Below are 15,285 nucleotides of genomic sequence, written 5' to 3'. Positions count from 1 at the left end.
TAAAGGCGCATTTCCAATAAGCTTCTCCTACAGGAGGAGAATTGCTGACCCCGAATAATGTATAGCTGAATCAGTTACATTTCCTCCAAAGTCTTCCCACCCATCAAATTAAGCAATATGTACGGCCAGCTCAGCCCTTTTTCCTGGAGTTCAAAACACGACTCTCCTGTAAACGCCATCTGCCCGCTCTACCTTTAGTGAATAGACCCATTAGTTGGAGAAATAAGGAGACTTTCAGATCACTTTAAGCTGAAAAATACACATTTTCTTTATTGTCCACATGTGTAGTATACAAATTAAAATCATAGATATAAATCATGAAACTTAAATAATTGCCAATAAATATAAAATATGAAAAAGAATATATATAAATACAGGGTATGCACAAAAAGTAATAAGTTACTTAAATAAATTCATGATTACAGTGAATATCACAATTATGCAAATTAATACTTGACATGAATATTATACAAAAGAGAGGAGACATGATTATACCACTCTTTAATGACCTTAATAATGGATATCTGCATTTGTAATGCAAATTATTTCAAATATTGCATAAAAATAAAATGTATTATAAATTGATAAATTATAATTCCCTAATAAATATTAAAGTGATTTCAATTAATGAATAAATAATCAATATATGAAAATCAATTAATTGTATATATTATAAATAAATCAATAACGTATATATATAAATCAATTATATATATTAGTAAACAAATTCCATAAAAAGGGTAATCTTAATTGAAATAAAAAAACAATCAATAAAGCAAATGATCTCTCCTTCTTGGTTTATGCTAAAGGGGGGCTTAAGTATTAGAAGGGCATCAATATTACCACTTCTAATTCCCAATTTACATTTCTCTATGCCTAAAAATGAGAAGTATTTCATGTCTCCACTATTGCATTTATTAAAATGTCTGACTGGAGAGCTGGAATCAATACGTCTAATTGCATAATTGTATAATAATATTTATGCCAAGCATTAATTTGTATAATTGTGATATTCACTGTAATCATGAATTCATTTAAGTAACTTTTTACTTTTTGCGCCTACCCTGTATTCATATATATATACTTTTTCATATTTTATATTTATTGTTGTTTATTTAAGTTTCATGTGAAGATTAATACGGTATTTTGGTTTTAATGGACATACTGCCGTTACTACATACTTTTTTAAAAAAAATTCTCATATTGGATTGCGCTGCATATTTACTCAAATGCGTGTTTTTTTTTAAAAATAATCATCCTCCTCTAGGCTGTCCATAAGATAATAGTGCGTCAGCAGGCTGTGTATGAGCCTACGGCAGTCATGGACAGTGACCGGCTTCGTCCTCAGCACCAAGTGATTCCTGGAAAACCATAAAGCTTTCTTTAAGCAGCACATTAGACTTCAATCATCGTCAATGGCACCATCCGTGTGTGTTCCTGGAAAATGTCTGCAAAGTATAGAGTGCTAGGACAGGTACTCTCTCAGTAGAGCCACTTTTCATAGAAAAAATATATAAAAGTCACATAAAGCTTTTATGACATCAGAGGTCCTGGCTTCAGATGGAATGGATTGTGTGGAAAGGTGATTCATGTACCTCTGTAGCCAATACAATATTACTGTTTACTGGATTACTTCCTTGGTTCCTATGATGATAAGTTCACATTTTTTACATTCCATCAGAATTCATCTTTTATACATAAAACCTAACTGCGGCACATTGATTATTAATCCCTACTGATTTCAGAGGTTGTAACATACAATATGTATACGTTTAGATTGTCAGCTCTTATTTAATAACTGTGCATTGTCTTTTTTCATTCCAAGTAATTTCCTTTCTGTAAACCAGCTGATGTTTCTATATACCGTATATATATATATTACAGCTTTCAGTACTGACACCCTGTGCTTCTGCTTGGGATTTCCTCAATGTCTAAAAAAGGAAAAACCTACATCTCATTTGATTGGTTGTTAGAGATCTTGCGAAAGCAGCTGTAACATTAAATGTCCAACATTTCATCTGTCTCAACACAACATTAACTGTCTTTCTAAAGGTTTCCCAAGAGGGTAATCAGCATGGAACGTGAGCCACAGAAAATCCGAGAAGGCTACTTGGTTAAGAAGGTAAGTAGGTGAAATGAATGGTTTGTGCACTGTGTATTTTAAAGTGGATTTAAATCCCAGTTAACCCTAGAAAGTTTACAACTGTAAGCAGGAGCTTATGCTTATTTAACCCCTTAATGACAAAGCACGTTCGTGTACGGGCTCAAAATGCATTGTTTTCAATGGGTTTAGGGACCGCCCATTGTCCTTAAGGGGTTAAAATCATAAACATACAATATATTTCTTAATATTTTTGATATAAATGATATATTAAATCAGTAGTCAATAAACAATTTCTTAATATGGAAATATAAGCATTTAAGCATGACAGGCACTGTTATTAATTCGTATTGTCCCTGGAATTTTCCTTTAGTAATTTTACAGTGTATTTTACCCATATATATTTTAAGGGGATCCTACTTAAACAGTAAACTATAAATAAGAATAATATACATTTTGTGATGACATTTTTAAAGAGACACTAAACACTGTAAAATAGCGCCGTATATTAATTTGAAGAATTTTGTTTTATTTAGTGTCTGAATTTTATGAAAAGTACTTACATTTTTTAGAGATGCATGGAATGAATAAAACATGACTTGTGATTTGGCATTTTGAATTATGCTGGACTTTGTTGTATCTTTCTGATTTTCCTGTGGAGTCTGGCGGTACTGGTCCATGCACCTCTTGCCTTTTTTTTTTGTCTTCAGTTATACAATATTTTCTGTTATTAGATTTTCTGTTATTTATATTCAGAGTCCATACCCTAGATCTACTCTGACAGCTTCAACCACCTGATTGATAGCTAGAAGGAGATGCAGCCTGTATTTATAGATATAAATACTGTATGATTCCTTGTAAGGAGTAAAAATATATTTAAATGTGCCTTTCACGCACAAGAGACTGATTGCGATTCGAACTGTTTAACTTAACTAAAAATTAAACCATTCATTTGTAAGCTCCCAGAAGCGGAAATAAGAAGGGTGGTTTACCAAGTTGGGTACGAGCTGCTCTAACGCAGCTCACAAAATAGCGAGTAGATAACAGAACTACAGGTGCCAAAATGGGAACTTAAAGATACGGTTTCTGAAGTCGGACCCAAACTCAGGTCTCACTTTAAGTGCCAAACATTCAATTCTAACCTAACCTAGATAATTTTGTAATTTCGTTTCCCTCTCTGTAAATCCTAGGGAGGCTTAGCTAGGCTCTATAAGTATCCTTTCAGCTACCTGCGATATAATATTATGCTATAGACTTTTTTCATCATAGTGTCCCTGCATCAGGTTTCCAGAAGGCTTTACATAGAAATGCTCGGAATAGAAGACATTGGGGGGGTGGGGGGCGACACAGGTTTCAGCAAGTGTAAAAATTTTCACTGCTGTTCCTTTCAATTGTGACTCAGTCTAAGAATTTATGTCGGGGGAAACCCCACCCTACAGAAATTGCTGTCAAAATTTCCCTGACGTGAAATTTTGGATGATTTTTCATCTTGAGCAATACTCATGGGCATTTCAGGACTATGAATGAACCCCATAAGCCGCATATGTATTTTTATGCAAACGCAATGCTATAACTACTGACAGATGTAGGAAAAAAGGCAAACATAAAAAATATAATGTTTATGATATTTGGACGAAGCGGAGTCCAGGGATTACCTAAACGAGTGTTAACATATAGGCCTAGTTTCGTGCGCTGCCGGCGCACTAAACCATTTTATGATTGCTTCTATACCAAACATCTAGGAATACAAGGGAAACATAAACCTCTAAATTACCTTTAGGAAGTAGAACTCTCTCACCTTGCATGATGTACATTAATACTTTCATTATTATTTATACTATAGATCTTTGCATTTTTTGTAAACATAGCCATACGTACTAAAAAGGTGGGAAAAGGGAAATCCAGTGAATGTTTACGTGTTGAGGTAAAACCTATCGATGTGGTGAAGAGTCAAAAACAGGACTTGAGAATGTCAAAGAAAACTGAAAATAAAAAGGAGGGAATTTCAGTCTTTTGTAAGTAGTCAGTAAATTTAATAAAATGGATTGAGCTAAAGTAGTTCCTCAGATTAGGACTAGTAAATTAACATTTTAAACAAATGACAAAAAGACAAACGAGACAAAGGAGTAATCTTTTTTGATAAAGTGCTAACATATGCCATTGCAATGCACAGCATAATAACGACTGTGTCACATTATGACACTATCCCTTTAATGGAAAAGTGACAAAACCATTCACTAATTATAGTCTCGGTGAATAAGGAGTAAAGGGAAGTGTGTGTGTGGTTAGTTTCCGCTTTCAGCTTCCTTTTCTGTGTTCTTGATTATTTTGAGAAATTATCATCTTACAACAAGACCCACATTCTCTCAGCTGTGCCTACCCTGATATACTAAAATATTGTTTGCCCTGACGAAGCCCTTGTATGGCCGAAACGTTGGCAGGTTCAATAAATATGATTATTTTACTTGGATTTGATTGTGAAGGCTATATCTTCCTTACCTTGTATACATGACCGATTGGGATTCTGGGTACGTCTCTTCATGCCATATGTACCTCAATATATTAAATTGTTTTTGTTCTGTTGGGGTGTACTCGCTGACGGCTATACTTGTATTACACTGATACAAAGTCTGGTTTTATTATCTTTAGTCTATCCTTTAGTAATAAATAACAATACATATACTAATTAAGCTGGTACTGAATGGAATCAGCCATTGTTTTTGAAGCTTTTGAGTTTTGAATAATACATTTCTATAATTACCATATTTGTTTCCAATATAAATTTGAAACAAAAGTTGAGTTAAAAACACTAACTTACCAGGTATTTATAGATGTCTAAAATAAAGAAAAAGCGTATTGCTTTATATTTAACAAGCTTGATGCCAAATGTTAGTTCACTATCTGCAACACTCAAACTGCGGGACTAACATGATCTTAATTAAATGAACAGCTATTCTAGATTTACTGGTAAAGATGTTATACTACTGTTGACCAAAAACCTCAACTAGGTAATTATAATAATAATCATCTCTCAATGATGATCCTTAAGTACCCCAGCAGGATTGGCTTAGATGAGCAGTAGAGGATCATTCAGTTGAAAAAGAACTTCATGTCATCATAATTCTATGTGGTTTTGTAATTAGGTACAAATCATTTCATCATAATTCTAGGCTTTTGCTTTGTGCAGTAGGAATTATAACATCTTTAATTCTTATTTTCTAAATAAAATGTTTGCTTTTTTGGGGGGGAGGGGGGATTTATGTGCCAATGTGTTTCTTTTGTAGATATAGCTTTTCTTTTAAATTTCATAAGTGGTGATATTAAAAAAGGTTACAAGGTGTGATCTACAAACATGCATATTTCGCACATAGGTTTAAGTGTGAAGACCTAAACGGTAATACATCAATAGGCTAGGCCATTGCCTAACAACTAATTGGGGAAACCATAGAAAAACATATTCAGTTTTAGTGCATCTTATATACTCACATATTGTCCGAGTATACATGCCATAAATGTATTTATTTAGTATTTAGTTTGAGGTAATAACTTTGAATTTTCATATCATGCTTTCAAGAGCATTAACCTCCCTTTATCAAGTCTGAAGAGCTATACTGAACATTTTCTAGTCACACGTTACCATTTGAAAAAAATCTGCATATATGCCACCTTGTTGAAACTCTAGTTCTCGACCTATCCCAAGAATATTTCTCTTTGGTTAAAATTTTTTGAACATGGATAGTGATGTGACTAAATGAAAAACATTGTAGGGAGTTGGTAATATATTTCCAACGCATAATCAGATTATGGTGAAAGTTCATCCTCATGCCAACGTCTGCAGGCAGGCATGCTAAGTGACAAGATACGTGTTAATTGCAAGATATGTAACCCCCCTCCAAAAAAGTCATTTGTACTCTTATTTTGATGCCAATATCATTGCTTAGCTGCTTTATTCTGCCTTCTAACATGTAGGCCCTGTTTAATAAATGGAAGCCAATGTGGGTTATATTACTGGAAGATGGCATAGAAGTCTACAAGAAGAAAACTGACAATAGCCCCAAAGGGATGATTCCACTAAAGGGGAGCATCATAACTAATCACTGTCAGGATTTTGGCAAAAGAATGGTAAGCATTTTAGTTTTTAATACATATATGCAAAATATGTAGTTATCCCAAATGTATAAAAGCCAAAATATCAGTTCTAACAAATAATTCTTGTGAGATTAAAAGTTTCGAAAAACTAGGTTATGTGCCCATCGCTAAAATGACATGCAACATATTCTTTTCTCTCCCTCTATCTTTTTATTCTTCTCATTTTCTTTCTATTCTCTCTCGACCTCTTCTACCTCCCTCTTTCTTTCTTCTTTCTCCCTCCCTCCTCCCTTCCTTTTCTCACTCCATCCTCTTTCTTTTCTTTATCTCTTTCTCAGTTCTTCACACCACCACACACAACAGTATCTGGCACCACCACAAGTGCAGCCCTTCACCCATAAACATTTCACACCTTGCACATCTTGAAATATCCAGTAGCCCTTTACCCCACAAATCGTTCTCCCATCCTCTTCCTCCTTGTTTCTGTCCTCTATCTTTCAACCTCTGTCCTTTTTTTGGATTTTTTCCTTTAACCACACAATAGTATCTGACAGCCGCTCCTCCAAAATGCCCTCACGCAGCAACAGTATTCGGCAGCCGCGCTCTCCCAAACTTGCATCCTCACATACACTCACTTTCCAAGTGAATTCCTCTGGGGTCGGCCTTCCAGTTACCACCACCAATCAGAGATGGCACTGGTTTCTTGCTGACAGTTTAATGCTTTCTCACAATATGGGTGGTGCTGAGGAGATAGCTGAAGCAGGGTTGGTCCAACAGACCTTTAGCAGGCTCCACCAATCTCCTCTAGATAAACTAAATAAACTGTAAACCTCACAAAAGGCAGTGTAGTGCAAAATGGAAAAATAAATTCAAGGAAAGGGATCACACGTATTAAGTGACGTTACAGTGATTTAATCTTTTGTGTTATATTTAGGTCAATATTCCGGGTACTATTATTTTTTCCCAGACTAGAGGATTTGTGGTAAAGCCAGTGGTTCTTAAAAAAAGAAGTATGATTTTTAGTTCCTGCAGTTTAGTTCTGTGTCATGAAGTGCATATTTCACATAATTGCGTAGTGGCTTTTTATTAGATATTGTGAAACCACCCAACCAATGGAAACCCACAAACTAATGAGGAAGGTCTTACGATACTACCATTGCTGCTCAGTGTATAAATGCCTTAACATCTTGGTTAGGTTGGTTACTTTGCATGTGCCTATGACACCATAATAATTATTTCCAATTTCGCTTGACTTAATTTATTCCATCTACATTAACAGAAATACTTCATGTTGTCAGTTCAAACAAATATAATTTGTCTTATCATGGCTATGGGCCATTCTATCAAAACTTCCTTCAAAAGACCCCCAGCCATGTGAGCTTACAATAAGTCACAAATCTTAATAATCTGGGATATAATGCAGTATTACAAATGCCTGCGTATAAATAAAAAAACTCTGTTAATACGCTTGTATATGTGATGGCCATTGCTCCAGTGCAGCTCAGAATTATTTACCTGTGTATTCCTTCATACAGATTTTTAAGAACTTCATTTTTGTATTTTTTCTCTGTCTAGTTTGTGTTTAAAATCACCACATCTAAGGAGCAGGATCATTATTTCCAAGCTTCTCACCAAGAAGAACGAGATGCATGGGTAAAAGATCTGAAAAAGGCAGCAAAATGTATTGAGGATGGTCAAAGGTTTGCCAGAAAATCCACCAGAAGATCAATCAGATTGCCTGACACAATTAACCTAAGGTTATCATTATTATGTTAACCATATTGCTCAATGCATTAACAACATTCTTCACCGGCTTTCTATGGGTCCTGCTCAATTCCACCCCAATGACCCTAATACAAAGAGACAGTTATATGTATTTAATATCAGTTCTTTCTTTCTCGAGACAGCGAGATTTAGATTTGCCCCTCTTTTGTTACACCTAATATTTCTAAAACATTATTTCATTTTCTAAATGATTTACTTGGATGTGAAACATTAGATTTGCATTAGAACGTCAATGGGATGATCAGACTGTTGGAAACAATATGGTGGGTAACCATGAAGTAATAGGAAAAGCATTGTGCTCCAATGCTCAGTGCTCCAGTAAGCAAGTGCTTTCCAGTGAGTGTCATGGTCTGCATAGTCGTCGTCTTGTCTCAGGTTTATAGAAGTTTTAACCCCTTAATGACAAAGCCTGTACATGTACGGGCTCAAAATGCATTGTTTTCAATGGGTTTAGGGGCCGCCCATTGTCCTTTAGGGGTTAAATGAGGAAAATGTGAGAAAAGACAGCAATAGTTATCACATCTGTGTGTATTATTTAACTAAGCTCCAGAGCGGACTGCCCTTTAATAGAGCATTTAGTGAGGGCTCTGATAGAATAGCTGATGGAGACAAACACAGGTCTCATTTTATATTTTCACGAAAAAGGAAAAGCAGAAAAATGCAATTAAGTGGAAATTTTAACTTTTTGTTTCTTTCCAGTGAGCTGTACACCTCTATGAAAGATCCAGACCGGGGAATTAAAGTGCTAAAATTAGAAAAGGACAAAAAAGTTTTCAACCATTGTTTTACAGGTAAACATTCTGGTTCTATTTTTTTTTTAAGACAGGACCCAAATATACGTAAGAGGGGATGCAGGGTTCAGTTAGTTATAAAAGTAAATAAATACACGTTTAACATTAATCTTCCTTATTCGTTTTAAAACATTTCTTTATTTTGTTTGTTTTTCTTGTTTTGATGGATATATTATATACCCCATGCTTTTATGGAGGAAATTCTTAGGTATTTGCAGAATGCAAGAGATCATTAAAATAGACATTGTAAGAATTCTGAGGCCTGGAATACATTCTAATGGTAAAAGAACCCTTTATTGTTTTACCAACAGAAAAGTATACTGTAGGTAGTAGGTAGTAAATATATGTTACAGGAGCTCTATTCTTCTAGTACGAACAGCCCAAAAATATAAAACCAATAGTGTTGTAGGGTGAAAATGGGTGAAGCAGGGGAAAGGTGTGGTACATCTTCAGAATAAGATGAACAGATATAATAAGTGGAACATATTAAGGAGTGTGTGTTATTTCTTAATCTTATCATATTTCTGTGACAGCCATCTTGGATTCTGAGTCTGATAACTTTCATGACCCAGAAAAATGACAAGCTGTAGCTGGATTAAATAAATACATTTCTTGATGCTGAAAATTGCGTAGGTGACTTTTTAATACCGTCTTGTTCCAGGTATCTGTGTGGTTGACTGGTTAATATCTAGCAAATCTGTCAGGAATCGCCAAGAGGCCCTTATGCTAGCCTCTGCTTTGCTGAATGAAGGTCACCTTCAACCTGCTAATGACATGTCCAAAAATGCCGCTCAAGGCTTGTCAGAAACGACTTTACTGGATGTTTCGGATGCATTGTATTACTTTGTAAGTGGCTCTAATCATTTTGTTTTCCTCTCAGTGGATAGAGGTGTTCACCACAAACACACACACGCATACATAAAGCCTATGAAGGGATAAGATAAACATGAGTGGAATGTTGTCACATTTGGAATTATCATTTTAACTCCCATTGTCAACCTAAGTTGACCTGCGTTATCACAATGAGTAACAAAATGGTTTAATGATTCTCATTCGTTCAGCCAATTTGGCCTTGTTATTCCTGCCTCTCTTGACTACCAAAAGCAGAGTACTTAGCAAGGGGTATTGGTTGTAAACTCGCAAGAGCAGGTGCCCTATTTCTATGCCTGTATGCCTTAACATGTGTTAATGTTATTGTCAGTTTTAATATAATTATTTATATATATCTTTAAGTTATTTAGACACAAAAAGAGTACAAATTTACATACATAGAATTTTAAAAATATATTTTTAATATAATTATTATCCAGAGAAACTCTGTGCTCTTTATATGTGGAGGTCCCATACTACCAGACAAAACGTATGCCTAGCAGCGTTGTGTTATGTCAGTTATGTTTTATGTTGGTCTTTTAATTACTCTGTATCTGTATTTACTGCAGCAAGATAGCGGATTCTTCTGTGAAGATAATTCTAGTGATGATGATGCAATCCCCAAAGAGGAATTCAGAGGCATTGTGGTTAAACAGGGATGTTTACTGAAACAGGTTGGTATCTATAGGAGCTGCTACATGAACAAAACATATATTTTAAATGTGTTGTCCGTCATTTAAACATATTGTAACGTAATAATATGGAAAACTGTTAAACTGAAATGATACATCTATATGTAACATATATACCGGTAAGTATAAAGTAAAACAGTTGCCATATTAAAAGACACAAAAAAGGCATCCATGTGCAAGGGCTCAGTAAGGGTGGTAAAGATTGCCCGGTGGGATGCTGGCTGTTTATCTGACTGCTAAAAAGGCTTGCAGAAATTGTTAACCCTTAATGTGCTATGAATGATCCACTGAAAGGGTCTTTTATTGGGCTTCAGAAATTCAAATTTAATTATTAATTATAATAATGCTTATACTTTTGCTGTTGTGTTTGAATAGCATTGACTTTATACCCATCCAGATTAGTTGTAGGAATATTAATGTTGTGACATATTATTTGATATTGTATGCTGTAGAAAATTCCTGCTTTGAGAACTCAGTGGAGTAATCTAACAAAACCCATGACTAATAGTTAATGGCACAGGTTGACAAGTTTAAATAATAGGTGGTATAAATTACACGGAACATTAGATGTTTTCATATAAACGCTACTTTTAGCTGACTTTTACATTTATTTTTAGCTTCCTGTAAAAATGGTCTAATTTATGCATACGCAGCCACCCTTCAATAGAATCAACAGGGGGTGTTTCACTGTCACAGGTGAAAATCCCATTGATTATATATATATATATATATATATATATAACATCCAAAAATAGTTACCGGCACTCCAGGGACTTCTTTAAATAATCACTCGAGAAACTCCAGTTTTCTAATCAACGTTTCAGTCTGTTTATTAGACTTTCATCAGGATATATATATATATATATATATATATATACCGTATTGGCTCGAATATAGGCCACACTTTTTTCCCCCACTTTAAGTCTTTAAAGTGGGGGTGCGGCCTATATTCGGGGTCTAGCGCCTGACGCCCGGGACTGCAGGCAGCGGGGTTAGGATACAGATCCCCCGCAGCGGTGCAGGAGACCTGCATCCTACTCGCCGATACACTCAGACAGCCTCCCCTGCCAGCACTTCCCACAGGGGGGGTGGCGGCACGGGAGGTTGTCTAAGGGCATCGTGCGGACCGTCCGCACGATGCGTTTTACCTCTGCCCACCCCCGACTTACCGGAGCAGACTCCCGGGTGTCTTGCGGGGCCGGCGGGGGACATCTACGCAATACGCGTATGCAACTTCCGGTACCGGCACCGGAAGTTGCATACGTGTATTGCGTAGATGTCCCCCGTCGGCCCCGCAAGACACCCGGGAGTCTGCTCCGGTAAGTTGAGGAGGGGGGGGCAGAGGAGGACAGTGGTAGCATATCGCGGGGGGGAGGAGGAGGAGGAGGACAGTGGTAGCATATCGAGGGGGGGGAGGACAGTGGTAGCATATCGGGGGGGGCTGGAGGACAGTGGTAGCATATCGGGGGGGGACAGTGGTAGCATATCTCGGGGAGGGAGGACAGAGTGGCAGCCTGTTTTTTTTTGGTGCTTTTTTAAAGAAAAAAACTTTTTCTTTAAAAAAGCACCAAACTTTTAGGGTGCGGCCTATATACGGGGGCGGCCTATATCCGAGCCAATACGGTATATCTTTTTTTCTGGCTGTGTGTCTCTTGTATTTATATAGGGCTGTGTCTATGCCTCTTTCAGACTTTAACATTTTCTGTAAAAAAACTTGCTAAATGGAAAACTACACACTTCTCTTAATAAGGATTTCCTTGATATTTTTTTTTTTTTTTTTTGAGAAAGAGGTTACTTCCCCTTTTCTTAGACCAGCAGCTCTCGGTTTGTTTCTGTTGTCCAAATTGTATGCAATGTTTCTTATGTAATGTTGTGCTTTTATATTTTATTATTATTTTATTCTAATTTATTTTGCTATCAGAGTTACAAGTCGAAACAAAGTTACATTCAATTCTTTCTTACAGGGTCACCGAAGGAAAAACTGGAAAGTAAGGAAGTTTGTTCTGAGAGAGGACCCTGCGTACCTGCACTACTATGACCCAGCTTCAGTAAGATGACCATGAAACTTATTTTTTAAGGCAGACATGCAATATAGCACCATTTACGTTCACCATTAAATCATAAACTACAGTCAATATGTTCAGCAGTCTAATATCCCTGACGATTCTTGTCATGAGCATTTCACTTTTTTGCATCAAAATCTTTAGAGATAACAATTACTGAGTACTTTATTGGGCAGTGTTCCAAATTTACATGACTTCTCATTAACAGGGGGATGAACCTTTGGGAGCTATCCACTTGCGAGGCTGTGTAGTGACTGCTGTAGAAGATACAATGGATGGTAAATATTTTTGTGGGGGTTTATCTTATCTCGGAGAGGCTGACACGTAGCATGTGAATTGTGGATACATGTATAGATCTTTCTTGTTAATTTTTATACATTTCATCTACGGCAAAGATATGACAATAGGGGAGAGTACAAAAAAATAGTTTTAAAACTGGCAATATTTGAAATTAACAATAACCATAAATTGATAATAGTTATATTAAATAATTGCAAAGCCTCCGATTGTGTGTTACCTTTGTGTCTTGTCAATATATAATTGGAAACCTGATAATTTAATAATCACTTTCTTGCCCGATTGGTTCATTCTCTCCGTTTCAGCAAAGAAGCAAGACGGGAATCTCTTTGAAATCATCACGGCAGCCGAAGTGCATTACTTTCTGCAGGCCGCGTCCTCTGAGGAACGCAAAGAATGGATTAAAGCTATCCAAACTGTGTCCAGAATTGGGAAATAGTTTTATTCTATTTTTATTTTGTAGTTGCAGAAAACCAGAAACACGCAATTCTACAGTGTTTATTTTTTTGTTTAATTATGCATTTATGTAAGTTTCTCTATATAATGACACCAAATAATTTATATATATGCAATCATATTCAGTTATTTTATTAAAGAAATTAAAAAAAACTGTTTTCCTTCAGAGGAGAAATCCAAGTGTTTTTCAAATACTACAGTTTAAAATATATAAGAACATTAGTACCCAAATGCCACACTAAGCATCTCCCTGGAGTTTACACTGTCACATATCCTCCCCACCAGCTCAGAACCATGAGGCTGAGCGACCATGGGACGAAGCAGCTCTGCTGATGACGTCCCTCTTAGGTGGGCATCAGGAGGCTTCCCTTTCCACACACCATAAACGTGTCCCGGTATTGGAGACTTTCTCCTTGTATCCGGCTGCCCTTCTGGGTTTCTGCAACCATCAGCGAATGGGAAACACACTGCACAGCCACATCTCTTTTCTGTACAAATGAACACCATTGTAGCTTGCTCATCCAAAAATTCTACCCTGCGTGGTCTACACGATACACCATCTTCCAGCTGTTTCCCTTTTAATACCAAGCCCATTTTTATGTTCTTTTACCCTAGATGCATGTAAAGGATGGCCCTTACTGTCACCTGTAGAAGGTTCCTCCTTTGAAGTAGGGCTTCTGCTGGACCTGGGACCACCTGCTCCCTGGAGTAGCTTACTGCCATGTTGATATTCTAGTTGGCCAGAACTCCGAGCACCATGCATGGTCCCTCCTTCACTTAGGCCATAAAGCATACAATTAATGGCATTCTTAATCACAGTCTTTTTCTCCAGACATCTTGTATTGTACTGTGGCTGCTCACTAGCTGCTTGTACAATATTTAACGTTTTATATACGGTGTCCTCTTCCTCCTGGACCTTAATCTGTTGCTGCAGAGGTAGCGTGGCCTCCCTCTCTTCAGCTAGCTGTATACCCAGTTCATCTAACTGGAGTTGTAGTAGTCTGTGTTTTCCTACTGCAGTAACCCTTTGTTCCTCAAGGGTTGCTTTCACCTCGCTCAGCTCTAAGGTTACTATTTCCAGTTGATGCCTGAGGGATTTATTGTCTTTATCCAGTTCAAGCCCACCTTGTTGAAGCTTTACATTCAAGACGCTTCTTTTTCTAATACTTTCAACTGCAAGTATTAAATTCACACTGTTATTCTCAGAAAGGAGCCCGAATACACGCTCTGCATCCTCTTTACCTTTCTGGGACACCTCCGCGAGACGTTTTTCAACCACCAGCTTTTGTTCCTGCAACTGTTTTATCTCGTAAGTTTTGCCGACATTTCAACATGTTTTTCTCTAGAAGCAGCCACTTCATTTTGCAAAGTGAGATTTTCCCCCTCAAGCTGGGTGCAATTCCTCCTGTAATTGTGCTGCTTGGTTTTTTTAGCATACACTCATCAGTCAGCTTTTGGTTCTTGCATATCTGTTTCCCAACATACTCTGACTGCTCAATCACATACTGATTCAGCTCATCTCTGGGCATAGCTTCCGCTTTCCTGAGCTTGGTAGTCCATGCCACATTGTTACATTCACCACGACTCAGTTTGTCATAGCAAACTTTTAACTCTGTCAGTCTCTTAAGTTCACAGTCCCTCTGTTTGATAGCATCATCATACTTTTGTTTGTTTTAGACAAGCTCTTTCTGTAATTTGTGTTTCTCCTCCTGAAGTTGAAGAACCACCGGTGAAAGACTTTCTCTAGCTATTTGTAAAGTCTCTTTTGTCCCCCTGTGCAGCACAATTGCAAGACATAGGTAGCATTCCCACTTTCGTTTCTGCAGCATTTAGTTTATGTGTAACTGCTTTCAGCTGCAAGTTCAAATCAGAGACTTCACCCTGGTGCAGCAACTTTAAGGATTCAATTTCTTGTGCCTCAATACAGGACTCTGCACACTTTGTATATGCCTCTTGTGCCAGTTTCAGTGGTTCCACATATCCACTGCAGGTTGGCTGGCGAGTGAAACATGGAAAGGACATTTGATTTCTGCTTTGCTGTCCTTTTCCCATCTTGCATTAGACTAGCAGTCACTGCAATACACAAATCCAAGAGATTGTACTCCAGGTCTTTAATCGCTCCCTCTGCAGTATGCAATCAA

The 15,285-nt window shown here is 37.0% G+C and overlaps 1 protein-coding gene across 1 annotated transcript; it reads left to right on the top strand.

The window, feature by feature from the left end:
* Positions 1–2,000: 2,000 nt before the first annotated feature.
* PLEK (pleckstrin) lies at positions 2,001–13,361 on the top strand. Its single transcript, XM_053459864.1, has 9 exons — positions 2,001–2,122; positions 6,071–6,223; positions 7,766–7,947; positions 8,675–8,766; positions 9,428–9,612; positions 10,206–10,310; positions 12,293–12,376; positions 12,600–12,669; positions 12,994–13,361. The coding sequence occupies exons 1-9, from the start codon at positions 2,075–2,077 to the stop codon at positions 13,125–13,127; spliced, it is 1,053 nt and encodes a 350-aa protein (XP_053315839.1). The 5' UTR covers positions 2,001–2,074; the 3' UTR covers positions 13,128–13,361.
* Positions 13,362–15,285: the final 1,924 nt, after the last annotated feature.

This window comes from Spea bombifrons, chromosome 3 (assembly GCF_027358695.1).
Source record: "Spea bombifrons isolate aSpeBom1 chromosome 3, aSpeBom1.2.pri, whole genome shotgun sequence".
NCBI lineage: Eukaryota > Metazoa > Chordata > Amphibia > Anura > Pelobatidae > Spea > Spea bombifrons.
This window is presented reverse-complemented; position numbering and strand designations above follow the sequence as displayed.

Coding starts and splice junctions, on each gene's coding strand:
- PLEK (XM_053459864.1), top strand. CDS start 2,075: ATGGAACGTGAGCCACAGAAAATCCGAGAAGGCTACTTGGTTAAGAAG. Junction 6,224..7,765: donor AGGATTTTGGCAAAAGAATG/GTAAGCATTTTA, acceptor TTCTCTGTCTAG/TTTGTGTTTAAAATCACCAC. Junction 8,767..9,427: donor TTTCAACCATTGTTTTACAG/GTAAACATTCTG, acceptor GTCTTGTTCCAG/GTATCTGTGTGGTTGACTGG.